Source organism: Anoplopoma fimbria, chromosome 9 (assembly GCF_027596085.1).
Source record: "Anoplopoma fimbria isolate UVic2021 breed Golden Eagle Sablefish chromosome 9, Afim_UVic_2022, whole genome shotgun sequence".
NCBI classification, from domain to species: Eukaryota; Metazoa; Chordata; class Actinopteri; order Perciformes; family Anoplopomatidae; genus Anoplopoma; species Anoplopoma fimbria.
In genome coordinates this window covers 20525745-20552633 of record NC_072457.1, presented here as the reverse complement: position 1 = coordinate 20552633, position 26889 = coordinate 20525745, and the positions used below count along the sequence as shown (strand labels likewise).

The 26889-nt window shown below is 43.9% G+C and overlaps 1 protein-coding gene across 1 annotated transcript in view; it reads left to right on the top strand.

The window, feature by feature from the left end:
* adgrl3.1 (adhesion G protein-coupled receptor L3.1) overlaps positions 1–18223 on the top strand; it is a 109288-nt gene extending 91065 nt beyond the window's left edge. The window contains 9 exon segments of the mRNA XM_054605184.1: positions 681–901; positions 3469–3535; positions 4648–4739; positions 8139–8307; positions 10199–10378; positions 11679–11772; positions 15593–15895; positions 16759–17001; positions 17004–18223. Coding sequence (XP_054461159.1) covers positions 681–901; positions 3469–3535; positions 4648–4739; positions 8139–8307; positions 10199–10378; positions 11679–11772; positions 15593–15895; positions 16759–17001; positions 17004–17401 — 1767 coding nt within the window. The 3' untranslated portion in view covers positions 17402–18223.
* Positions 18224–26889: the final 8666 nt, after the last annotated feature.

Sequence of the window (26889 nt, the reverse complement as noted above, 5' to 3'; positions counted from 1 at the left end):
CCCGAAAATATGCCAAACTTTGTGTGCGAATCGTCTCTTTCAGGCCGAGCCGCTGAGTCATTTTTGCAGTGGTTCCACTCGTTCTTTTCATCGTTGGCTTTGAAAGAAAAAAAACCAATCACATTGTATTTTCAACAGTGTTGAAGTCACGTCCACCCCCCTCTTTCTATCTCAGCCCATTTTGAAAGAAGTGCTTTGCTACTTCTGTTTGAAATGTGGACAATCAGCGGCGGCGGCGGCACAAACTTGTCACTTCTATTTTCCTCATTTATCTTCTTAGATGACTCGTAGATGTAGACGTGGAGTAAAAATGTGAAGGGGGGCTCGACTAATGTCGCTATCTGGAAGCGATTTCGAGTCAGTCTGTCGCCTGTAATTGCTGTTATGGTGTGCTATGATTGTGAGTTCCCCTTTCTATTTGCCTTATCCTCTCCCTCTCCTGTCTATTCCAGTATTGGCGGCCCAATTGTTAATCCCTCACATTTCCTTCTTTATGTGATAAATGATTACTTTCTAAGCCTGACTCACACCCTTATCGCTCCGCACTGTTTGTGTATTTTTTTTCTACTTTCTAACTCACTCGGATTAAATACTTCCTGTGCATTTTTTTGTGTGGAAGTGTTTTTAAATCCCCTCCACCTACTCTCTCTCTCTCTCTCTCTCTCTCTCTCCCTCACTAGATTGCCTGTGCAGTGTTTGCGGCCTTGCTCCATTTCTTCTTCCTGGCAGCCTTCACCTGGATGTTCCTGGAAGGGGTGCAGCTCTACATCATGCTGGTGGAGGTGTTTGAGAGCGAACACTCCAGGACTAAGTACTTCTACCTGGCAGGCTACGGAGTGCCCGCTGTCATAGTGGCCGTCTCCGCCGCGGTGGACTACAGGAGCTATGGCACCGACAGAGTGTAAGGATGGAGGACGGAGGAGAGCGTACAGCGTGAAGGGAGGAAAGGGAGGGAGGGAGGGAGGGAGGCTGGAGTGCCTGCTGTCACTTTGGCTGCGTCTGCCACAGTGCACTATGCGAGATGTGGCACTTCTGAAGAGTCAATACGGCGAGGTTGAGATGGGGGAGAGGGGCGGAGGAGAGGAGACGGGAGAGTGGGGGAGGGAAGGATGCGGACGAAGCAGGGGATGACGGGCCGTGGAGTGCCTGCATGAGCACAGCAGCGACAATGTGTGAATATGGAAGGATTTAAATGGCCGGATGGACAGAAAAAGGAGTGAGAGTGTGAGAACGGAGGGACGGGAGTGATGGAATAGCCTGTCAGGGTGTGTACACGTCCACTCTGCCATCCCTGCCCCCCCCCCCGGAGGAAGTGCAGAGGAAGCAAGAGGGACGGGGGACATATACACGGTTACGTAGTCATGCATGCTCGAGACATATACGGTGAATCAAAGTCAGCCGGCGTCTCGCTCCTATGAGGCACATGCATGGTAGGCCACCTATAAATACACCAGAGTTAACATAATATGGCTTTCACACGGTCTCTTTGAACATATGCATGTTATGTGCATAATCCGCATATAATGCATGCGGGGTCACCATACGTGTCCACGACCTCTGCTCTTTTCTGAGACTGCATGACATCATAAGGACTAAAGGGGGACATTAGCTATGTGGACGTTGCATTTAAAAACTTGCAGAAACATCTTCTCCCTCAATGACTTCTAAATGAGCGGCTCCATATAGAAAGAGGAAGAAAAAATGTAAAGTGACAGGACACTATAGGACTGTTAAATCATTCACATGCTCCGTGGGGCCCTTTTGTGTTTAAGACCTGCTAGCTCTCCGCTAAGCTTCACGTCACGGGGGGGGGGGGGTTGGATTTAACATTGTTTAACCGTCAAGCCGCGCAAATCCGTATGCCACTTAGATCAATATTTCATCGTGGCGATGATCACTAAAACATGAGAGCCTGAATGCCAGGTTTCGGGATGAATAATCAGATTTCGTGCCATTAGCTAACAGACTGGGAGACTTGCCTTGAGACGGTAGCTGTGGTTTGGCATAAAAAAATATATATATATCCAAAATGGGGTGATGTGTTTGGTGAAAATAACGTAGTCACACTGAAGTGAGTAGGAGTGAATATAAAAGGCACCAAATGATTTTTTTCTTGTAGTTTAAAAAAGAATTCACCCAAGCAATCCATTTTTTTCCCTTTAGTTTCCTTATTGGATGGGAAAATCAAACCAGGATATATAAGTTTTATGACTCATTTATCGGTCCAACCACAGGAAAATGGCGCCGCTCATCACGTCTGACACGACGCGACACGAGACAAAACCTCTGGAAATATCATCTGCCATGCCTGCTGTGTCACCTTGTCACATAACGCACACTCCCCCAACCCTCCTCCCACTTATTAGCCCGTGGCGCTGGGTTCTCATTCGCCTCCCATAATGAAGGTGGCAGTGACTTCGCAAAGGAGCCCTAATGGAGGATACGGTGACACGGCCGGGGACCCGTAATGGAGGGCTCTCTAATGTGCTGGAAATTGAAAGATTAATAATGCAAAAGCAGCTGGTCATGAATCAGTCGGCCATTTTTTTTTGCTCCAGCGGCTTTTTCTCTCACCGTGCCCCCCCCCCTGCAACCCGTCGAGCCTGACCTCAGTGGAGGGCACTGGGGGGAGAGGAGGGTGGGGGTGCACTTTTCTTTTTTTTTTTTTTTATCTCTTTCCCCTCCCCTGCTCACTGCGACTGACGAGTAAAGATGTTTGGGGGCTGATATGATTTAGCATAGAGCAGTATATCTTCTCCTACCAATGCTAACCTTGTGGCCTGTGAATGTAAATGTGTGTGTGTGTGTGTGTGTGTGTGTGTGTGTGTGTGTGTGTGGGTATGTGTGTTCATGCATGCATGTCCACCCCCCCTTCCTCTCTCCTTTAGCCCCACCTCAGCCCATTCCCAGACTCCATAAATAGCCCCGGTGCGAGTGCTGCATCCATAACTCACTATTCAAATGAATAGCGTCATATTTTTTGCGACCACGGGGATGTGGCTGTGTCGTATTTAAATACATATATATATATATATGTGCCCTAAGGGTAAAGGTGAATTTACCGTGGGCGCTCATCCCTGGCTGCCCCCCCTTCTGTGTGCGATGTGCGTTTAGCCTTTTCCCTTCCTCCCCACAACTCTCTTCTCACTTTTTCCTTTTGTCCTCCCTCCATTGTGATTCATTTGATATATGGCGTAAAATGATGTGCCTTCTGTGTGTGTGTGTGTGTGTGTGTGTGTGTGTGTGTGTGTGTGTGTGTGTGTGTGTGTGTGTGTGTGTGTGTGTGTGTGTGTAAAACTATGATGCATGCCCCTTCCTCCGATGGTAAATCCTTGCTGCCTTACATCCATCTGGAGTCTGGAGCATGTTTTTAATCCCCTGTGCGTCTTTCTCCCCCTCTGTTTCTCGTGCACGATGGCTCTCCCTCTCGCTAACTCTTTCTCTCTCCATGTCTCCGTCTCTCTCTAGGTGCTGGCTGCGATTGGACACATACTTTATCTGGAGCTTTATAGGCCCTGCTACGCTCATCATTATGGTGAGAAACACACACACACACACACACACATACTCACACGTCGACTGCCACATATTGGCGCGGGAAAGTTTACATTTAAGATGTTTGTTAATCTCACACGTGAGGTGACGCCGGAGCTCCTCGGCAGTGCACATGGAAGCGGAAGGAACTTTGTATGGGGAATTTTAATTCCCACTCGTGGATTAACTCTCAAGTGGGCACGTATTCCAACGGGCTGGAAATCTTCAGAAGGAGATCAAGCCGCAAACCGCAGATTACGACAAGAACTCTCGAAAAGTTATGTTGCCACTTATTTGATGATCCAGGCACTGTGCTTGCTTCCTCCTGGCCTGGCTACTTTATAACAAGGCAGCCCATTACAGAGTATGAAGAGGGAGAAATGAGTTTCCTTTCATAGCTATGAACGATGCCTCATCAGACGACTAACAGTTCTAAAGTAAAGGGAACAGTCCTTAAACCTTGAACGAGCAGACACAGACAGAAGAGTTAGACGAATGGCAAAAAAGAATATCTAAAAAGCTGCGTTTGGGTAAGAGAGAATGAAAGCAATGAGGACATGTTCCCAATTAGGTGAATGTCAGCCTGCACACCGATGCTCTGTACTCATTTAGGAAATGTCAGGCAGGCTATCGCTGATCTAAGTGGGAGCGGTGCAGGTGGGACCGCTATGTTATGACTCTACGCCCATTGGTAACATACACAGCCATTATTAGACCACCCAGGCCGTGCGTTACCAGGCCGACGGAATAGACCGCATTGGCGGGAATTGGATTTTCTATTGTAACAATGATCGTCGATGGATGTAATGACTGCTGCATTTTCCCCCCGATGCTGGAGCTGCAGTATTTTGAGCACATAAAGGGCCGTTGATTGTAGGCTGATACTGTGTCCCAGAGCCAATTACTGCTGGAAGTGGGAAAATGAAATGATATGCACTGTGTGTGTGTGTGTGTGTGTGTGTGTGTGTGTGTGTGTGTGTGTGTGTGTGTGTGTGTGTGTGTGTGTGTGTGTGTGAGTGAGTGAATTGTTGTGGTGACATTGTGTCTTTAATTAGGCTTGTTGCTGCAGAATATTAACTTGTGTGCGCGTGTGTGTGTGCACGTGTGTTTCAGCTGAATGTAATCTTCCTCGGCATCGCTCTTTATAAGATGTTCCATCACACGGCCATTCTCAAACCAGACTCTGGATGTCTGGACAACATCAAGTAAGTACACGTATGCAGGTAGTGCTGCCTTTCACACCGGAGCACCTGGTTCTGAACGCGGGTGGGATTATGCATGCTTGTGTGTGTACATGTGGAAGTTAAAGGAATAATTCACCATTTTGGGAAATAGGCTTGTTTGCTTTCTTGCCGAGAGTTAAATGCAAAGATAGAAAGGACTCTCGTGTCTGTCCGTTCAATATACAGATATAGGGCGAGCAGTTTGTTAGCTTAGCATAAACACTGGAAACAGGGTGAAACAGCTACAGCCAAACTCTGTCAGAATCAAACACTGTATAGAAGAAGTGGACGTGGTCGCAGTAACATCACCCATTGGTTTGCGGAATGTGGTTCCGAAGCCTTATGTTTGGAAGTTTGGCCAACGGCATCCTGTTTTTTTTTTCGCCTTTGCCATCTTGTTATAATGCAACCAGTGAAAAAAGAGGGTGGGGCAATGATAGGCGCCAAGTCAATCACAAGGTAGCCCCGCCCAAAAGCATACCCTGCTTTATGGACTATTTGACTTTAAATGGACCATAATTTACTAAATGAACATCATGCTGTATTGAAACTAGAGATTAAGACCATAAACTCATGTTTACAATGTTTACTGAGGTAATATATCAAGTGAGAAGTAGAGTCATTTTCTTATAGTCTTCTATACAATCTGACTTTGTTAGCAACTAGAGGGGTCGCCCCCGATGGCCACTAGAGAGAATGCAAGTTTAAGGCACTTATGCATTTGCTTCACTTTTCAGACCTGATGGTTGCCAACAAAATTCTACTACCAGCATCTTAATGCTGACTAATTAACGCGTTATAACCTGTTTGTTAGTTCTGTACACTAACCAAATAGTAAAAACATAAAGCGGTGGGTTTACAGGAGATTATGTGCAAGACTATTTCTTAGCCAGGAGAGAAATTGTCTTTCCCTCAACCTCATGTAAAATAGCAAATCACTGTTTTATTCTGTTTTTGAACCGATCAAACAAACAAGCTATAACATGTTAATAGTAACCTTTAGAATGCATTCATTTTAAACAAAGCCAGGCTAGCTGTTTCCAGTCTTGCTGCTCAAACTTCATATCTATTTTACAGACTTGAGTGGCATCCATCTTCTCATCAAACTTCTCAGCAAGAACGCAAGGAAGTGTGTTCCCCAAGTGCACTATTCCTTTAAATCTACTGTTCATCTTCTTTTTTTTTGTAAAAAAAAAAAAAAAAGAAGATGAACATGAAGCAGATTCTTTTTGTCTTACATCAGTTCAAGATGCTCCTCATTGAATCCATCACGTTGTTCCCAGTCATGTCATTACTCACATAGCCCTCAGAGAACGTTGCTGAAATATGACTTCATTTCCACTGAACTCTGTCTGCTAAGCTTACCAATCAGGACTGTGTTGTATTTCGTTCCAGTGCAGCTCAAGACAAAAGGCCCCGTCTAATTCAAACAGTGTGCCGTGGCTTTAGCTCGACGCCCGACTGAGGCGCAGCTCGGAATTTGTGATGTAAATCACGTAGTGGCTTACCCGTTTGATTTATCATTTAAATATTACTGCGGATGTATATTTAAAGACGGGCGGTTTTGAGTTGGACTTCCAAGTGGGAAGCAAGTTTTATGAAACCATCTGATCTTCGCTTCTGTGCGAGTTCAGGGGAGCTCAATTTAAAAAAGCTCTGATGAAAGGAAAAATCAAAGACGATTCAGATCATGACGCATTTTATTTCCTCCCTTTTTAATAGCTTTCGTTTGTCTTTCTGAGCACACGAAAGGCTGAATGGATTTTAATCTATTTCACTTCATTAGTCATGTCTTTGTTGTGGTTCATTTACTTGTTAATCATCATCATCATCGTGCCCTTTTTTGTCTTATTATTTTCTTTCTTTCTTTTGTTTCCTTCTGACTCCAAGCCACCACAAGTTGTCTTAGTTGTGGATTGGCTGCGGTAAGGCCTCTCTCCACCACGGAGCCTTCCGTCTTCCTGGAGACATTTTTCATTGGCTTGCTTGTCGTCGTGTTGGTCCGTAGCACCTTCCCAGAGTCTGTGCATATCCCTAAATTAACCATTAACCTGCCTTGTGAAATGGATTAAGTGTTGATGTGTGATTTGTGATTCCCCTCTGACCCATAAACCCGACGCGCTATTGAAATATTATAATGGAGCGATGTGAAACGAGGGTGGGGGGGGAGGGACAGAGCCGGGCGAGATGACGCAACACGGGAGGAGTACTGGAAGGAAGAGGTGGAACTGAGAGACTGAGGGGTGGGGGGAGTGAGGGATGAGTGTACCCTTTATCGAAGAGGGTCGTCAGACGAGCTTTATTGGAGGTTCTGTCTCGCCTGAGCGGTGCCACAGAGGGCAACATCGAATCAATCACCGGCGGTCTCGCTCACTTACTCTCCTCCTCTTTCTCTCTTCCTTCCTGCTAACTCTTCTAATATCTCAACCTCTTCTTTCCTCTTGCCCCCCCACCCCTCGTCTCCCATTCCTCGCATGAGAGGTGATCGCTGTCCAGTCAGCCAATCAAATTAACAGCACATCATCGCCGGCCTCGGCAGACCAAAAACGGTGACCTTTAGTGGGGAAATGTCATTTATAATGGCTGTAATGTCCCTCTACTTACTGCCCAGTGGAGCCACTCACAGGGGCCACACACACACACACACACACACACACACACACACGCAAACACACACATGCATGCTCTCAGACAGGGACTTACGATGCATACGCATGCCTCGACACAACCACATTCCTCTGACATTTGCCCCTAATGACTCACTCCTGCATAACAGGCTTTATATGAAACGGAGGTTCACGGCCTTAAAAACTTGTATTAAAGTCGGTTCCATTAAAGCGTTATAGTCAGTTGAGCTAACAGACTCCTGCACCCACTTCTGCCTGGGAAAACTTCTTTCGACCCTTCCAAAGCCACGGCGCTTGGATGTAAATTGGATGGGGTCCCGCGCGCCTCGGCCCTTCTCTGCGTTTGCGGCCGGCTGACGTCAGCTGGCTTCTGGCCTCCGCCTCGCTCTCTTGAGATGATATCAAATTCATTTTCTCTCTCTGTTCCCTCTCACCCTTTTTTGTTAGAGTATGATTCTTTTAGGGCCAAAACCTCCCGCTGTTTTTCTCCATTCCACTCCCCGCGGTGTTGGGACTCCGTATGAACCCTCGCTAACCCCCTTTCTCCCTCCTCGTGATCCAACATGCATTAAACTTGGCTGAACAGCTTCTCTGATCCAGGATAAAAAAATTAAAAAAAGCCTCTCATGTTACAAATGAAAACTGCAATATGTACTGTGACATAGCACATGTCAACATGTAGGACATAGAATGACATTTTGAACTGATAGGGACGCAATTTCTTTGTCTCAAGTGGTGTCCCCTCTTCCTCCAGGTCCTGGGTGATCGGGGCCATAGCCCTGCTGTGTCTGCTGGGCCTGACCTGGGCCTTCGGCCTGATGTACATCAACGAGAGCACCGTCATCATGGCCTACCTCTTCACCATCTTTAACTCCCTGCAGGGAATGTTCATCTTCATCTTTCACTGCATACTGCAGAAGAAGGTGAGCGAGACTAAGCTGCCCAGACACACACTATAACATCAATCGGGGGGATCACCGAGGAATACCCGCGGAGCTGTTACAGGTTTGATCAGACGCTCTGTGATCCCCACCCGGCTGCTCGGTTCTCTCACGTTTGCATACCGACTGCTTCACTTACTCTCTTTCTTTAACTGTCTGTCTGGCTTCGTGTCCAGGTAATAAACAGTGTTTCTGTCTTCCCCCAGCAGAAAATAAAAATGTCCAACATCAGGCCTGAAATTAGGGATTACAGACAGAGCCGAAGGAAAGGGGATAATATTTTAAGTAGAAACTGAGATTAAAGTCATAAATTTAAGAGTAAAAAACTTCTCAGAGGTTAAAGTGGCAAATTTGCAAGAAAAAACTCAGAAATTTGTCAAATTTAAAAGTCATGACATCACTGCGTGTGTTGTGAAGCACTGATTATGGTGTATTATGTTCTTCTTTTTGCTGGAGAGAGAGGGCACGCTGCTCCTGTACCGTGGCAGCGGTGGTGCGATGAGGTCGATTCAACTTCACAAAGCAAAGCGATGCGGTCTCCTTGTTTTTTGCGCTCCAAGTTTTTCCGCTCTAATTTTTTACTTTAGAATCTTGCAAATGTTTGAGTTATTTTCGCGTAAATTTGCACATTTCATCTCAGAGAATAGCCAGAACATGATTCATGATTTCAGTTTTGGAGTTTTTTCTTGTCCGTCGCATTCAAAAGCTTGCTTCAAAACTTGGAACAAGCTTTTTATTTAACCTCACTCACATCGACTCACATTGTAAATTTCCCCGCTGCGGTACTAATAAAGGATTATCTTATCTTATCTTATCTTATCGACGCACAGCTCCCCCTTACGATCCCCCCTTTTGTTTATTGTAAAAAGATAATCTGCTTTATATATGATCAGCGTTTGGTTGGCGCCAAGGAGTTGTGCACACATACCTATCACTTTTATTATTTATGTATTTGAATTACATGTGGCTTCCAGGGTAGAGAGCCTACACAACCTGGGATATTTTCGGGAGTCTCCCACACACTGTCAGTGCCGGGGAGTACAGAAGAGGAGTAGGACATGGAAAGATTTTCATCAGATGCTTAATACTCTTGTCTGGCTGCAGCCCCGCAGAGAGTTTTTAGTCTTAAGTGTACAACCAGTAAACAAGTGCAGTGTGTGTGTGTGTGTGCAGTGCACTTAAGTATGTGTCAGGCCATGGGATCAGGTGTCCTGAGAGATGTCCTCAGAACAGTGCTGGGGTTTTCTCTGGCCGCGATCCAACACCGTTTCTCCCAAGACTCATTGGAGCAGCTCACCACGCAGCTGTTCAAACAGAGCGCGCAAACACACACACACGGCAACACACACACACACACACACACACACACACACACACACACACACACACACCCGCCAGCCCAACAAGCTTGTTAAAAAGCAATCACGGCCCTGTTTGTTCGAAACTTGATTGGGATCTAAATGCAGATGTTCAGTGTGTACGCGCCGCATCGGGTGGCTCCCTCGGGAGGAGCACGTCCATTTCAGATGGATTTGTGGCAGTAATAACATTTGGGGTGGATGTTGATGGGAAGGGGGGTGGGGGTGGGGGGGGGGGGAGGAGTTTATGAAGTTAATCTGTTAATGTCTAAAAAAAATTTAATGGAGTTAGTGTTTGCACAAGGAATTTAAGTACAAGAAGGTAACGGGGGACACTATATCAAGTTAAGCCGTTCCAGACTTTTCTAGTGCGTAATCTAAGAAATATGCTTCAGTAAACGCAAGTTAAAGTGGACCATCAGTCAACTCAGTCAACCATCAGTGCTTTTTTAAATATATATATGTTATGTGTTTCCGTCCGTAACATTCTCCCCCTCTCCCTTTCCGCCGCCCAGGTGCGCAAAGAGTACGGCAAATGCCTGCGCACCCACTGCTGCAGCGGCAAGAGCGTGGAGACGTCCATCTCCTCCTCCAGCAAGACCACCACTTCGCGGACGCCAGGCCGCTACTCCACAGGCTCACAGGTGAGCTTACCTGCCTGCACACCTGGACGCTACAGCACAGCAGACTCTCAGGTGAGGCCGGAGAGAGCGCCCTGAGAAGGGCGGGGGTTTATCGCAGAGCAAAAAAAAACAACTTTTCAATGTGGAAACTATGTGACAAAAACGACACATGTGCATAGTTTAAAGGAACAGTGTGTAAGATTTAGCGGCATCTAGTGGTGAGGTTGCAGATAGCAAGCAACAACACGGCGGGAGGGATTGGCATCTTTAGGATTTTATTACTCCTAAGAGCTTCTCTCATTATGTTTTTAACAGCAAAATCAGTATATAAAGTCATTAATATCTCACTGGAAGCAAATGTAAAATGTTTGTAAAATAAATAACATTTCTGAGTGAAGCTTATAAAGAATGAAGAACAGACATCATAGAGTAACAGTCCATCCTCCTGTCTCCTTTCCACCTGGCTGCTTTGAATCAGTCAGCGATAGAGCTGAAAGAATTAGGTTTCACTTTTGTTTACGTGTCCGTCCTTGTTGCACAGATGTATTGATAAAGTATTGGATTTTTACTCCCAAATATTTCATTGCACGAACAGTATCAACTCGAGTATCCTCCACTTCACCTGCTTCACTTCGACACATGCGGCCTCTCTGCTCTAAGTGTGTGTTTGTGTCTTTGTGTCTTGTGTGATAGTAAATGACAGCAAAACATTAAAAAAAGTACTAATTTAAAATACCAGTAACTCAACACTTCCGTTTAATACGTGGTTTCTGGAACGCTACCCTACCTTTAGATAACGTAAAACGCAAAGTGCACAGCCAACATGGCAGTGCAAAAATGGTGGACTCCGTTGAAGACGAATCGCTCCCTTTTTAGATATAAATTCCTTTTTTCAAGCTAAATAAAACAATACCGATTCTTAATTTCAGGTGATTATACACTAATTAAACATCATTATGGATATTCTATTCCATTTCTGCCAATTAACACCCTAAATGTTACACACTGTTCCTTTAAAAATGTGGAAAGTGAGCTAGCCCAAACCCTGACTTACACCTGCACATATTGATGCTGACAGATGGAGTATAAATTGCATTGACGGGTGATTATTCCCCCCCCCTCACCCCCCACCCCTCCTGTTTCTCTCTTGCTGGTCCTCGTTTCGCTTTTCCCCTCACTGCCTCTCCCTCACTAATCTGCCCTGCTTTGGCACATCACACCTTCATAAATTATGTTTCTTATCCCTTTTGAACCTCCCGCTCCTTCCTTTTTTTTTTTAACTCCTTCTCTCTCTCATTATTGCTACTCCTCTTTGTTTTTGTCCACTCCTTCCCCCTTTCCCTCTCTCTCGCTTCCTTTCTCCCGCGCACAGAGTCGCATCAGGCGGATGTGGAACGACACCGTGAGGAAACAGGAGTCCTCCTTCATCACCGGAGACATCAACAGCTCCGCCACGCTCAACAGAGGTAACCGCGGGATACCTACCATTCACAATGTCATCACTGTCAATATATCTACTTTATTTAATAGCGGGGATGCTGCTGCAGCACTGTCATTTAGTGAAGTGGTAGGAGTCCTAAACTTCTGATAATGGTACTGTGTTCTTGTAGAGGGGAAGATTAGCAGAACAGAGTGTGAATATCACTTAATACTTCTTTTTCTTTGCTGCATGCTTCAAAGGTTGACTTTTCTGGAGTTAGGAGTCAACTTTTGAAGCATTTGTGGTTGATAATTCCTTAAAATGAAAGTATGTGTGCGAGTCTTGAGCTGAACATCAGTGGTCCCTTTAATTATTATACTTTTAAGTTTTAAAATAATTCTTTATTACAAGCCAAACTTGCCACTACAGGTTTCTGATTCTCAAATTTCTTTTTTTCACCACAGCACCAGAATTGTACAGTAAGGTATTGCTTGTCCATCTCATTATCTGAAGGCCGCTGTTGGTTACCGAGCTTTTTAAGTGTGCATTAGGCCTAGCTCGCTGTATTTCCACTGTATTCTGAGCCGCCCCTCAGGAGGAAGTCTCTGTAAGGATGGATTCCATGAGCATAGCTGTCTGGGGGCGAGGGTAACGAGGATACAGACACCTAGACATTTTTGACACACACACACGCGCATACACTGCCATTTGTTAGTTTCCAAGTCGAGGTGTGGCCCTCGCTTCCTCCGGGCCACTAATAAGCTGTTAGCATGACAGATTGATGCTCGAGCGGACACGGTGTGTGTCAGCGCCTGAATTATCACACACTTAGCGAGGCAGGGCTTAAGACACCCCCCCCTCCTCCTCCTCAGTCCCTCACACTTTAAAGTATGATGCAGAGAGCTACTTAACCAGTAGATTTTAAAATGGCTATGTACTGTGGCTTAGTAGTGAATAAGGATGGGATGGAATGAATTGGATGTGCTGATAGGAGATTGACTTGAGTTTGAACTTTGAAGTTCAGTTTGAAGACATTATTATGTCTAATATAGAGTATTACTTTTGTCTCTTCTTAGTTGTGTGGGGATGCAAATTAGTACCGTATATATAAAGTATATAAGTACATTTATAGTTATATATATTTATTTACGTATTTATTTATTTATGTATCTATTTTTCTATTTATTTATCTATTCTTTTTTTTTCATAACGTATTATTTAACTTATTTATTTATCTATGTATTAATATATTTTTATTTTACTTATTTATCTGTTTATTTATGTATTTTATTTATTTACCTCTGGTTATTTATCTATTTCAATGTATTTATCTATTTATTCATCTATTTAATTTGATTTATTTATTTATCTATTTTATTTTATTTATTTATCAATTAATTCATCCATTTTATTTTATATTATTTATTTATCTATGCATATTTAATTTATTTATTTATCTGTTTATTTATCCATTTTATTTTAGTTATTTATTTAGATGTTTACTCAACTATTTTAATTTTTTTATTTTTTTTAACCAGATAATCAACTCTGAAGCCACTTTCTCCATCGTTTCTAATTTATTCTCCCTGGAGCTCTATTTTGTCGGCCAAGTTCTGGGCTGCTGGCCAACTTCTCGTTTCCAAAATTGTACTGAATTCCTCCTAATATAAACTAAACTGTGGTATCCTAAAACATTACATAGAGGAGTCAGATAACTCAAATGTTGTGGCATTTCCTTTTAGCCAAACACCTCGACACTGAGCCTCTTAGCAAAAAAAAAAAAAAAAAGAATAAATGTCACCACAGAGACTTTTGGATGCACTCGGGGTAGCGGCGGGAGAGGTAGTGTGTTGTTTGACGCAACACGAGGATGGATGCACAGAACTGTGGCGGCCATTTGTCTTCTGCTGCTCTGCAGTGTCTTCATGTGTACATGATCTGTCTCCCACCTGGGGAAGAAAATGCACTGAGACCACTTTCTTTCTGTGGCTCCTCTGTCCATTAACTATCATGTAGTCATGCTGCTCTGCTCGAGCGTATTGAACTGCAGCACAGTCTTCTCCAAGCCACACTACTCTCTCTCTCTCTCTCTCTCTCTCTGTCTCTCTCTCTCTCTCTCGTCCCCTCCCTCGGCCTGTATGCGGCGGCTGCGAGAATGACTTGTCGAGCTTTTTCTTGGCTTTCACACTCAAACTGTGTTTGCTTGTTTGATTTACTTGTCCTCTTCTCTCCCTCCTTCTTCCACACACTCACCTTTCCATCTCCCTCTCCCTCTTCCTCTCTTTTTTTCTCCCTCTCACTTACCTCCACCCTGCAACGTCTACGCGCTCTCTCTCTCTCTCTCTCTCCCCTTCAACCTCTCCCCTCTTGCCCTTTCTTTTTTTGTTCTTATCCTCGAGTGCTTCTCTCTCTCTCTCTCTCTCTCTCTCTCTTCCTCCTCTCTCCTCTCCGGCTGTCGCTCTTCCTCTCCCTTTCCTCTATCTGCCTGTACCAGGAGCCATGGCTAATCATCTTATAACTAATGCTCTCCTTCGTCCCCATGGTACTAACAATCCTTATAACACTCTCCTGGGGGACTCGGCAGTCTATAACAACCCAGCCGTGGGCATGTACAACACCCAAGGTGTGCCTGATGTTCCTACTATAAAACATACATCTATTTTTATTTATAATGTTTTTTGCACTACGTTGCTTTTGCATGGTTATTTCATTTTAAACGCTTTGCTGCTGTGATACACTTTCGGCCGCGTATATCTGATCTCGCCTCGTTGTGGCTCCCGAGTGGAGGCGATCAATCACACTGCAACAATCTCGCACAAAGGACACCCACCGGGCAGCTCTCACAGCGCTCCGATGTGGAGACGAAAATGCTGGTGATGATTTACCAAAACAGCGTAACGTGCTGATTTAGTGCGCGCTATCAATGCACGCCGCATGTGTTGCTGGTTGCAGTTTTATAAGCTACTTGGGAGCCATGATGACTTTGTATTACTTTGTGTTAATGGTCCCTTTCATGCAGCATGCGCTTCGTTTCGAATGTCATTTTCTGTGTGTCGGTCTTGTCTTAGTGCACGTCTACGGTATTTTAAATGTTGTTTTTTAATGTTTTCTCTGTATTAAATAACTAATGAACCATAGAATAGCAAGTTACCAATCAGGCCTTGAAAAGCAGACTTTGATATTGAGTACCAGACAGGGTTTCTTTGTTAACGCCTTCCAATTGGCATCCAACCGTTGATTCTGTTGCTGCTGAAAGTTTGTCTCTCTCCGTGTTTGAACTCACGTCTGTTTGTTTTCTCTCTTCTCCCTCATGCTGCCCATTAGCACCGTACCGAGACACAAGTATGGGCTAAATTATTACTACCGCTTCAAAAACATTGATTTCATCAGCTGAAACTTTTTTTTGTCCAAATCATTCAGTCCATGTGATACTGTATATTTGTGAAAGATTTCTTCTCACAGATTCTAGTATTCAAAAAAAGAAGCATTACAATTGAATCTTATTTAATTGAAACACTGTTAATCAAATGTGCAAACTGTTCTCAAAATGACTGACAATGTAATAACTTTAAATGTCACTTCTGAACATGCTTATTTTTCAGTGTAATTATTTCTGTGCGTTTCGCAGTAGTGCTGGCAGTAATTGAGAAAATAAAAAGTACTTCTGAGGCTTCTCTTAAATGAATTATGTACGCTCGGAGCATTTCTCCCTCCAAGAAAATTATCATTGCAGCTTTTTAATCCTCAATTCACAGCACACGCTATGATATCAAACAATAATTAAAAATCTCTCGTCTGAGGGATCCACTTAGTTTATTTAAGAAATCCTAATAATTAAGACCTTTTTAAAATAATTTGTTCCACAGAGGGTATCCTGAACAACGCCAGAGACTCCAGTGTGATGGATACGCTCCCTCTCAATGGCAACCACGCCAACAACTACAGCATGGCCAGCAGCGAGTACTTGAGCGACTGCGTCCAGATCCTGGACCGTAGCGGCGGCTACGGTACCCACGGCAACCACAAGGAGACCACCCTGGAGAAGAAGATCCTCAAGGAGCTGACCTCCAATTACATCCCATCCTACCTCAACAACCACGAGAGGGCCACCACCGAGCGCAACCACAACCTGATGAACAAGCTGGTCAACAGCAGCATGGCCAACGGAGGTGACTGGTTTGGATTCAGTTTATTCTGGTTTAGACAGGGACACTACTTTGTAAAGTGCACAACTAAGTTGGGTGCATAAAACAATTTTCTGCCTCAAAATTTTCCAAACCAGGAGACGGCTACTAACTTTACTTTGTATGCGTTTGAAAGGCAACAATTACGCTATTGATAGACGTATACGTATTTGGAAAATGTGATTTTTGAACTACAAACTAATTAACATAGCTGTTCTAATCAGCCAGCATAACAGAAAATACCTGTGTGGGTGTTCAGTGGCTTCTTTTTACCTAAAAAAATAAATAATCACCACTTTGGGGCAGCTGAAACACCCTGTAAACACAATACCAACATATCATACACTTGAAACCAAAAATGTTGAATTGATCTTATTAAGCCTTACTTATTTAGGATCGTCTACACAGCAAAATAAAAGTTTTACACATAAAATCACAAATTGCAGACTTAAAAACAAAAACAGCAAAAAGTTAAAAACAACATAAACATTTTCACATAAAAGAGTAGTAGTAACAAAAAATAACTTTTGAAAATATTGTAAGTCTTGTTACCAAACCAGTCTGCACTGAGAAACACTCTTACTACGTGTATATTGGTTTGTAAAAGCGACTTGCTGCTACCTAAGACAATGCTGATGAGAGAGCGGTTAAGTTGTGCTCCGGATGCTGAAACCCTCCATAAAGATGTGGGGAAGATTTTCTGTGGTTTTGTACAAGCAATCCCTTTCATGTTACACATTGTATCCGCTATTAATGAAATCATGACCACGTCACCATTCTAGCCATATCACTGCTCCTTGTTGAAACTGTGTGCTGTAACTACGTTTCCTGTATTGGCTCTTTTTCAGGGAGCCTGGCGGGAGGCAGCAGCAGCAGCAGCAGCAGTGGGGTTGGTGGGTGCGTGGGCAGCGGTAAAGAGGACAACGGGCCCATGGTGCTGGACAACCCCGCGGCCTTCCCCCACGAGGAGAACCTGGGTTTGGAGATCATCAGGGAGGAGTCCAACGCCCCGCTCCTGCCACCGCGTCCCCCTCCGCCCGACAGCCACCCGCCGCCTCCGCCACCACCGCACAGCTTCTCCCGGCCGCGGCGCATCCCCAAGAGACCAGCGAGAGCTTCTTCCCCCTGCTGACCAACGAGCACACCGACGAGCACACGCATTCGCCCAACCACAGAGACTCGCTGTACACCAGCATGCCGGTGCTGACGGACCTTCCGGACGGGCAGGTGAACGGCCTGACGGACGGAGAGGAGGACAGCTCCGGCGAGCTGCAGCCCTGTAAGAGCGCCACCGCGCCGGAGCTGGACGACGTCTATTACAAGAGCATGCCGAACCTGGGCTCCCGGAATCACCTCCACGATCTGCAGAGCTACTACCACATGGGCCGCGGTGGCAGCGATGGATACATGGTGTCCGGCAGCAAGGACGAGTCCGACTCGTCGCCCGAGGAGCCGCCAATAGACCCTTCCCACCTGGTCACCAGTCTATAGAGCCGATCGAGAGACTCCTATCCCTCCCCAGCCCATTCTCACACTTCCAACCTTCCAACGAAAAAACATTCTGTGTTGTTGACCAACAGACTGAGCTGGCCCACCGCTGGATCGATATACTGTGTGTGACATTAACTGTGGCTCATAACTATAGGCTTGGGAATTCGCCGGTCTGATGAAAGCGGGGACTGAATGTATTGTCACAAATGGCGCAGAGCCAAAGGGCAGTTTTGAGAGACTGTTTGGGAACATCAAACAGAAACGGAACTTTAAAACCCGGAAAGGAGCGGACGGTGGGAGGGATTCTGTAATTTCACCCTACCTGTTACTTTGATATGGAATCTTTGATTGACAGTAGCCCTACAAGTTCCCCAATATGACCTCTAGCAGATCATAGCGTAAAAGTCTCCACAACCACCACAACAGGGGGCGTGGCCCCGGTTAAAAAGGAGCTGCCTGTCTGTTTGTCTGATCGTCTGTCTCTCCATCTCACTCTTAAAGACACTTGTTGGGATGATGTTTCCACCTCAGAACAGGGTATCGAACTCCGCTCTTCGCAACATAAACTGGCCTTGAAGAGGCCCCGCCCCACTACCTGCCAATCAAGTGGAGGATGTATAAAATATGCCCTCACGACCGATCATCCCAAGAACTATTTTATTGGGCAACCGAACTGTAACCATATCACGCCGATGTTCTGAATTCCCCTTCCCGTTCGTATCTGCTAAACTGGAGTTGTGTCTGGGCTGGTGTAACATTCCTGCAAGTTGTAGTGACTGCGGCTACTGTGTACTTCACTGAAAACAAAGAAGGAAGATCATATTACAATAGACTGAGTAAAAAAAAAAAAAAAAAAAAAAAAAAAGGAAATAAAGAATGGGTTCCGTTTCTTCTCCTTTCTTCTGTAAAAGTTTTCAGTTATCAAAGGATTATAAAGAATTCACAAACTGTTTCTATGTATTGTACAGAATACAGATACAGATACAAATGTTGCGTATGACCAAGTCTTTTATTTTTTGAATTTTGTTTTTTTAAGTTGCAAACCTTTCGTCCGCGGAGCTGTTCTGGCCACGTGTAGATGGCAGAACCGTTGAGGAACAATTTTTCGTCCATTGGTAAATGCAGAGACAGTTAAGCACTTCTTAATTAATACTCATATACCCCACGCACACTTCATTCTGGTCCTTTTATAGCAACACCACTGTCACTTACATTTTGCAAATCAACTTTTATCATATACTTTACCACTGTGTCGATGGAAAACTAAAGGGGCAATGAAGTGGCCAAGTTATGAAAGAGGCGGTTGCTATGGAAATGCTGCCATTTAGTCTTTGCTGGAAGTGGGTCTCATCTCATTTGTTCTTGAATAAAGCGTTTCCTTCCTCTAGGCTCTTTTTTTTTTTTTTTTTTTTTTTTTTTTTTTTTACAGAGATAGCAGCTATTTGGAGCAACACAGGAATGGTTTATGAAGCATATCCTCTCTATTGCCAAATGTTCTACCGATTGATATTACCTTGCTGTGCTGTTTGAGATTGTACAAAAGAAGAATGCTGAGAATAAAGAAATGTCCTTCTCAAAACTAAAAAAGGAAGAAAACGTCACCGTATATATGTGAAGTGAAGATGTGAAAACTCTGCACACGGTAGCACTGTCCAATGTGGAAAGCCAATATTTACTTATTTAGGAGAAGAAAAATAAATCATAAGTGTATGAAGTGTAGCTTGCACATGTATCCCACAAGCCCCCTCCATGTCCCCGAGAGAAATTATTTATTTATCTGTTTATTGGTTTGAAGGCGGCAAAACAGGCTTGGAGGAAAGAACGCTGGCTTTAGGCAGGAGTAAATAAAACGGCACTGGGTTTGTTTTATGGTTCTTTTTCTTTTTAAATTATTATGACCATGATTATTATTACAATATTATTGCTAATTATTTATTCTTTTTGTATGGGTTCCAAGTTGAATGATCTCATAACTAATATTTGTTGTAACAGTGAAAGTTGTTTGCCAACAAATAAATTACTGACATAGCTTTGCGGCGTTCCCGCCTCTTGAGTGTTATCGGTCATTGCATTGAAATTGAATGCAAACATTCAAACATGAGTTACACCCAACAGTGTTTTTACTTCAGATATTCATTTCTACTGTAGTCATTTATGAAGATGACACACTATAAGTATGTCAACATTTCTGTTTCATTCTGGGATAATATTCTGTAAAAGCTTTTCAGTATCCTGGCTGTATGGGAAGGCAAACGTGTATAGATTATTATCAAGCATTTCTTTTTTGAGGAATTTTGGCTGTCTGGCATGCCACAGTTATCAATTGCATTAAAGGGACAGTTCATCAACAAATCAATAAAATATATTGTTCCTTTTAACTGTAGTACTATTCATCAGTCCAGATTGTTTTTGTGTGAGTCGCCAAGTTTTGGAATTATCGACTGCCTTCCAATATCCAATATAATGGGACTATATGACGCTCGGCTTGTGGTTCTCAAAGTGCCAAGAACTAATGTTGAAAGAAAGTAGTTCCTACATGAAACTGCTCACAACAAGGTCGGTGGATTATTTTACTTAATTTAGTTACTGTTTTACAATCTCTGGTATCAGACATGAATTGTTTAGTTATTAAAATGATGTTTTCTATGTACTTTGTGCACCACAAGCTGATTGCAATATAGTCCCATTTTATTGGAGGGAAGGCAGACAACTCTACGGCAGTTATATCTAAAACTAGGAAACTCACACCAAAACTATTTAGATTAATAAATAGCATTACAGGTAAGAAAATGTGTGTTTTAGATGTTTGGCGTGAACTGTCCCTTTAAGACTAACTCTCCAATCTATTTACATATTGCATATGCATGGAGGGGCTGACCCCCAAAGATCAGTTCACGCAAATAATTACTTTCCCACTAAACACCTGTGAAGATCCTACGCACATCATGAAAGCACCTGTGTGCCCAACCTTCGGTGGTCACTAGAGGGTTAGGTTGAGAGCAGGTTGTGGTAACAGATGTAGGTTTGTGTCAGAGGTCAAACACCTGCTGGAACATCTTTCATCTGAAACAATGTCCCTTGCAGAATGTAATTTATTCCCTGATGGCACAACAGTAGGATACTTTGAAAACAAGTTGTACACAAGATTCAGTTTGTTCGCCTGTACATCGCTTATGTTGCGGTGTAGGTATGAGTTCTATGTGTACTTTATCAGTCCCCTAAAGGTCACGAAAGCTATAGCATACTCTTTTGGGCAGCTGGATCGTGCAGAAACAAGGGACAAATCAGCAGCTGTGCTCTTGGTTTGGTAAAAAATACGTTTCGATATTAAGACTTGTGAAAACAGAGGTAACCGTGATGAACCCACGTGGTGTAGTGCCCATGGGACAAGATTGTGTAGTCTAAAAGGAAGTTCTGCTTATGTACTGGAGATGAGGACAATACAGAGAGTCCTCTGCGGTGTCCCTCTGTGTCTGCAAGGCATGGTTACAGCAACATAAGCAGTTAGGGCAGTTTAGAATCTCTCCCCAAGCTTCTGCAAAAATGGCCCGAAGATCGCTTTATATCCCTGAGGGTGGTCCATGTCAGAGGACAATCCAATAATCTAGAAGGACAGACTGATGGTCAGCCGTCTTCCTCTCTAGGGAACAATCCGCCTTGGAAACTAAGGCACTGCCTCAATCGCGGTTGCATGTCTTTCCTTCCCTTCCTCTCTCCAGCGCAGAAAGAGGAAGTGAGCTATTGACGATGCCATTGTTAGACTTCTACGGAAAAAAGCTGTGTACAGACACGTGACAGGTTAGACCAAGATTTGGAACCTGGCCTCTGAGTTGTGGCTTTGTGGAAGGTGGAGACTTTGCTGCGTCCTTGGGAACACATCCTTATTTCCAACTTGTCTCATATTGACGATTTGTCAGACCCCTTGGCGTCACTTATTAACCCATCTGGTTGCCAAACACTCGTGGTTAACGCTGTGAATATCTAAAACAGCACTTGTTAAGGTTAAGGGAACATTATCACTTAGTTAGGTTTCAGAAAAAACATTATGGTTTGGTTTAAAATAAGTATGTAAATGAAGTAAAATGTAAACAATGTTACATAAGTACAGAAACTTAAAAAGCTTCAGGGCACTTGTGCGTGGGTATCAGACAAAGCATCGGTATTAGTCGCCCTGGTAATGAGAACTGGCTGGTGGTCTTGTGTTCTTTTCAAGGGTTCCTAGACTCTGGGATGTAACATTCTACTCTCAAGCAAATGCTGGCTAAAAATACAAATTGATAAATATCACTTATATGATGCTACTCTTTCTCTCTTGTCTCTCGTGTTCCAAGAATTGAAGCAGCCGTCTAATGCAGACTTCTGCCTGACATGTAGGGTGTGGTCCTGCAAACCAAATCCTGGAGTCAGTCCTGCCAGCGCTCTAAAAGTGTGTGCTTGTACATAAAAGACAAACCGACCAGAAATCAAACCGTTTCCCTTGTATCTTTCAAACCTATCACTCCCCGCTGGATGCTACACAACAAGTCTTGGCATCAACCATTAGTTGTTAGGGCTCGTTCTGTCCCTGGCATCATGGGCATTGTGGCGTATAGGTACGCTCTCGCTGAGACTCGGTCTGCCGACTCAACATTTACACAGAACTACCTGCTTAATGTACTGTGGCGGTAGGAACCTCCTTTGGGGAGCAGGGGTTGAGCGTTGCCCAGCAATAACCATTCTTAATGATTCCCCGGGTGGACTGTGGTAAATCCCACATGGGGGATGACGAGTTACCCTTTTCCATTCTACTTTTTCCTCTTGAGGGGAAGACCGAGCAGGATGGCGAGGGCCTAGAGAGATTGGCAACACCTTGGTAACATCTGACGTGTTTACTTTCAGCAGCAGTACTTGTGTGTGGCAGTACTTGCGGGCCTAAAGGCTTTTGCAATTAGGGGGCTCGATGATTTTATTGTGAAAGTAAGGAATGGAGGGAGTGGATCTGGTGTGCGCTGCCTTTGTTGAGGTTGAAAGGCGTGATAAAGTTTGCCGTCTTGGTTTCAGTGTGCTGAGAGCCTCTGTGCTGTTGTTTCCTAAACGGAGATGCAACTCAACCCGTTACGCAACCCGATTGGCTGATGCCTTTATTTGCGGCGCGAAAGCTCATAAAAATCGCCTTTGTTCCACTCTTTTGCAGTGTTTCTGTGTGAGAGTATTTATAGGAATGACAAGAATTCAAAAAAATATATTGAGGAGCGAATGAATCGCACAAAAAAAAGCCCTCGGTGCGTGATGGATTTAGGGTGTATGTAGTAGTAGATTTGTAAATGATGGAGTCTTGCATGCATGTTTGCACATTGGTCTTTTCTTTACAGTACAAACTAGATTGAGTTTAAAACTATCAGGAGCCCCCTGACTGACACTCCTACTGTCCCTCCTTCACTCCCTCTCTCTCGCTTTCCCCGCCACGCTGCCAGTAGCGGGCTGATTGAACGAGCGTCGCTCTATGTGGGTCATATCTCTGCTGGAGCGCTCTGATCGGTTAGTGCTGCCTGGCTGTGTTATCTTCCCCGCTCTCTCTGTTTCCCTCCTTCAAGGGAAGGCATTCGGTGTGTCTTACAAGGTGACACGTCTCTCAGACTCGGCTAACGAAACCAAGAAGGCAGCAGACTGCTGCAAGGATGAGCAGGGGCTGTGAATTAAAGGGGGGAATCAATCTGTTTATTGTGTATGATTAATTAATGACTGTGGCAAGCTGGGGGAATCTAAATGTGGCACCTACAATGCAGGGAGCTACAAAAAGCCAAACAGAGCAAAGAGCGCAGTAGCAAATTCTTCCTGGAAAGCCGCTCGTCGCTCAAAATAGTCCTGAGAGGAATGATCAAAAATGTTCTCGCAGTTCTTTTTGACTATGCTGAGAAATAGGAACAGGAACTCAAGCAAGCCAGGATGTCTGAGAGCACAATTAGAAGACAAAAATTAATGTTGAAAAATTCCTAGTTTGTGAGATAGTCAAAATATTTTGGTTTGGTGTACAGGGACACAAATTGTCCCTATTTTTTGGGGACATTACGTTAAAAAATGAAAGTTGGATTTACGCAACGAAACCACATAGTTGGTGGTAAAAATGTCATGGCTGGGCTTAAAATAACTATGAACAGTTAGGTTTATGCAAGTCCTGTGATAGTTAGACCCGTACACCTCCCCTCCCACCCAACATACGAGTCCTTTATTAAATACTGACTGTTGCTTAGTCACCTGGATGCATTTCATTTGTGTGTCCAGTACAAGACGGGATTCTAATTGACCATCCATTGGCATTATTTTCGTCCTAAGTGACATATATGTCCGTGTACAAGAAAACCAGTATATTGCATTCCGTGGCTATTTCACGGCCTGCGATGAGCGGCTGCTAATATCTTACTCAAGTTTTCGTTTCGTTTATGGAAGCAAAGGTTGATTAATTGGCTCTGAAGCCGATCAGTGTGCCTGCTCCTCTCTCCTGGCGAGTCAGCCCCCTTAAATGCAAATGCAACCTGCCGCGCGAGTGGAAACGGCGTCGGCGATGAATGCGAATGAATGGCGCGGCATCAAGCAGCCCCCATTGTGAAACGGATATTACATTGTGGTCTCCTCTAATTAAGGCAACTATGACATTTAAGGCCTGAGTTTGAATTTGATTAAATGCGGAAAATCAGCCCATCCATATACCGTATGACATTTCAAGGTTTCCATCCCATTTCCTTCTTCTGCACCGTTAAGCATTATAAAGCACAAGAGGCATATCTCCCGTTCTGGCGTATCCAGTTTAGGTTCTGATTGAAGAGAATGGAATGGAACACATGACCTCACTTTCTAGAATTCCTGTCATTGGAATTTATTGTATCAAATTACAGGATTTTAATTGTACCGTCTGGGATTTGCATCCATCTTTGTGCAGCCATTGCTTACTTGATTAGAGGCTTGCCATGAGAGAAAGCTAATTAGTCCTTCTCCAGGCCATCACATTAGCCTCTAGCCTTGCCCTGACCTCTGGAGACACATCGAAATGGACAGGGGTCCCTCCGCTGTATGTGTGTGCACGTTGGAGGAAAAAAAAAAAAAAAAAAAACACTCAACAGGTACATCCAGGACAAACTGAATAATTCACTCTAATTGGCAAAAAGAGGGCTGTAGAAAAAGAGTGACAGAGGGTGAGACGCAGAGTGGGAAAGACGGGGGAAGAGACTGGCCATCCATCGGATTTCTTTTGAGGTCACACACACCCCCATGCATGTTTAATTGGCTTTGGGATGGCATGGTGTTTCTGCTGCCTCTGCTGTGAGTCACACTCACTGTGCCTTCTCTGGAGCGCTCCTCTTTTTTTTTTTTCCACGGGGGCTCAGCGATGGGGATGCTATTTTAGGATCGCATTAGGAGACCCGGAAAACACTGACATTTAGACGATCGCCGGGATGGCTGGGAGAGGGAGAGAGGGCTAGTCACTAGTGTATATGACAGATAGACATGGGGTTATTGCCAGTGTGCTTTTTGTGGGGAGCCAGTACAGTAGGCCAGACCCATGTCAAATTACTATTCGGAAATGGATTCATTTGCTACTTTTTAAAAAACGGAGCGAGCTCCACTAGCAAAAGAAGTGATTACATCGTCCCAGGATGTACAAATCACACTTCATTCTAATGACACAAGGGAGAAAAAGGTTGGGATGAGGGAACTCTTCCAATTAATAACATATAGTAGTCGCACAGGAGGAGAACGAGAGCAAACGAAGAGATGTACCGAGAGCTCTCGCGGCACATTTTTCCAGTCGCAAGGTATTGGAGCACATTTTAAACCTAGAATGTGCTTTTTCTGTTTTTGTCATGACGCACCCCCTTACCTTGATGTCATTTAGTTGAACTTATGAGCCCCTTTTAAAGCATTAAGTGACTTGACAATAGAGGCATGTTCTATCTACCTAACCACAGAGGACTTTTTGCAGTGTACTTTTTTTTATTTCTACTGGATGCTAAACGGAACCAGTGTGTCTGGCTCTACTGTGCCTTTTCCACCTTGCTCTTGATCTCTACCACCAGTATAATGAAATTAAATTAGACATAATTGGTATGATTTAAATACCAATGCTAGGTAATTGCATGCATCACTAAGCTGTAATGGGGATTGTAGCTGATGACATGAACGTTCGGTCTGGTCCAAAGTTAATTCATTAGAACTTGAGTGGGTTTTTTTTTTCCAGCTGACGGAATAGTAAAAAGCCTCTGTGTCTTGCAAAAAAAGAGAAAAGGAAATGTGTCTCCATCCACGTGTTCTCTATTGTAGTGCACAGACTGCTGAGCAGCACGCACAAGCACCTCGCACTGTAACCAAGATAACCTCTCCTTTTATTTCCTAACCTCGCTAGCCTCTTTATCTTTCACCGACTTCATTTGGAGATCTTTGAAACCTCGCTCTCTCTGCCTTCAGTGTTCCAATTTCACCTTTAATTCGCCTTTAACTGGTTTGTTTGCTGTGGCTCGTTTGCACTATTTTAAAATACTTACACAGCAATCATTTCCCGAAGGAGCTGTCTGTTTGTTAGTTTCATTGCACCAGGAACACAACCTGCTCATTCTATGTTAAACAGTAGAGAAATATAAATATAAAAGCAAGGAAAGAAGATTAGCCTTGAAAGGATGTCAGAAGCATTTGACAGGAGTAGTTAAATAATAATAATAACTATAAATAATAAATACTTTTAGTAGGTGATTTACAATGTGATGGAGAATCAGCCTGCCTACGATTTTTAATTCACCGGGTTTTGAAATATCCAATAAGAGCCCTCATCTGTTCCCATCACTTTGGCCGTGATGTATTAAATTAGGTAAAAGCAGCAAACCGTGGTTTTAATGCATTTTCGAAAGTAGGGCATATCTGTAATAGAGCATACAGAAGTAGCTTCTTACTGTGCCAGATGCATTCTTTTTTTAGGGTTTTTTGGGGTAAAAATAGTGATGGGAAAAGACAAACACCATGGAAAATGAATGCAACATGTTTTTACCTAGCAACAGAGCGGTGCGAGTGACATGCAGACGAGGAACAGGAGAAAGGAAGAGCTACCTCTGTGCTTTATCTCCACATGCTGTCGCACCGCAGTCCAAAAGGGCGTCCCCCAGGGACCATGTCTCCCTCGTTGCTTCTGATTGGGACTGGAAATGAGGCACAGCTGCCTTATAGTGGGCCCAGCAGGCAGGGCCCTGATTGCTGCAGCTTCCTTGAGCAGGCTAAATGTGGCGAGGCCGGCTGGATTGCAACGCGAGTGTGAGGACGGGATGACTTTTGCTAATGAAGAGATCCCAAATCTTGGTAATTATGATTCAGCTTTATACGAGTTTTTTTTCGTATAAAACTGAAGTTTTTCTTTTTTTTGTGAGGGTTTTTTAACATGGCTGTTCTTTCTGGTTTCTGGTTTTGTAAAAATTAAAAATAAAAGTTTCACTGCTTGCGATGCTGAAAGTGGGGTGAAACAGCTGTAG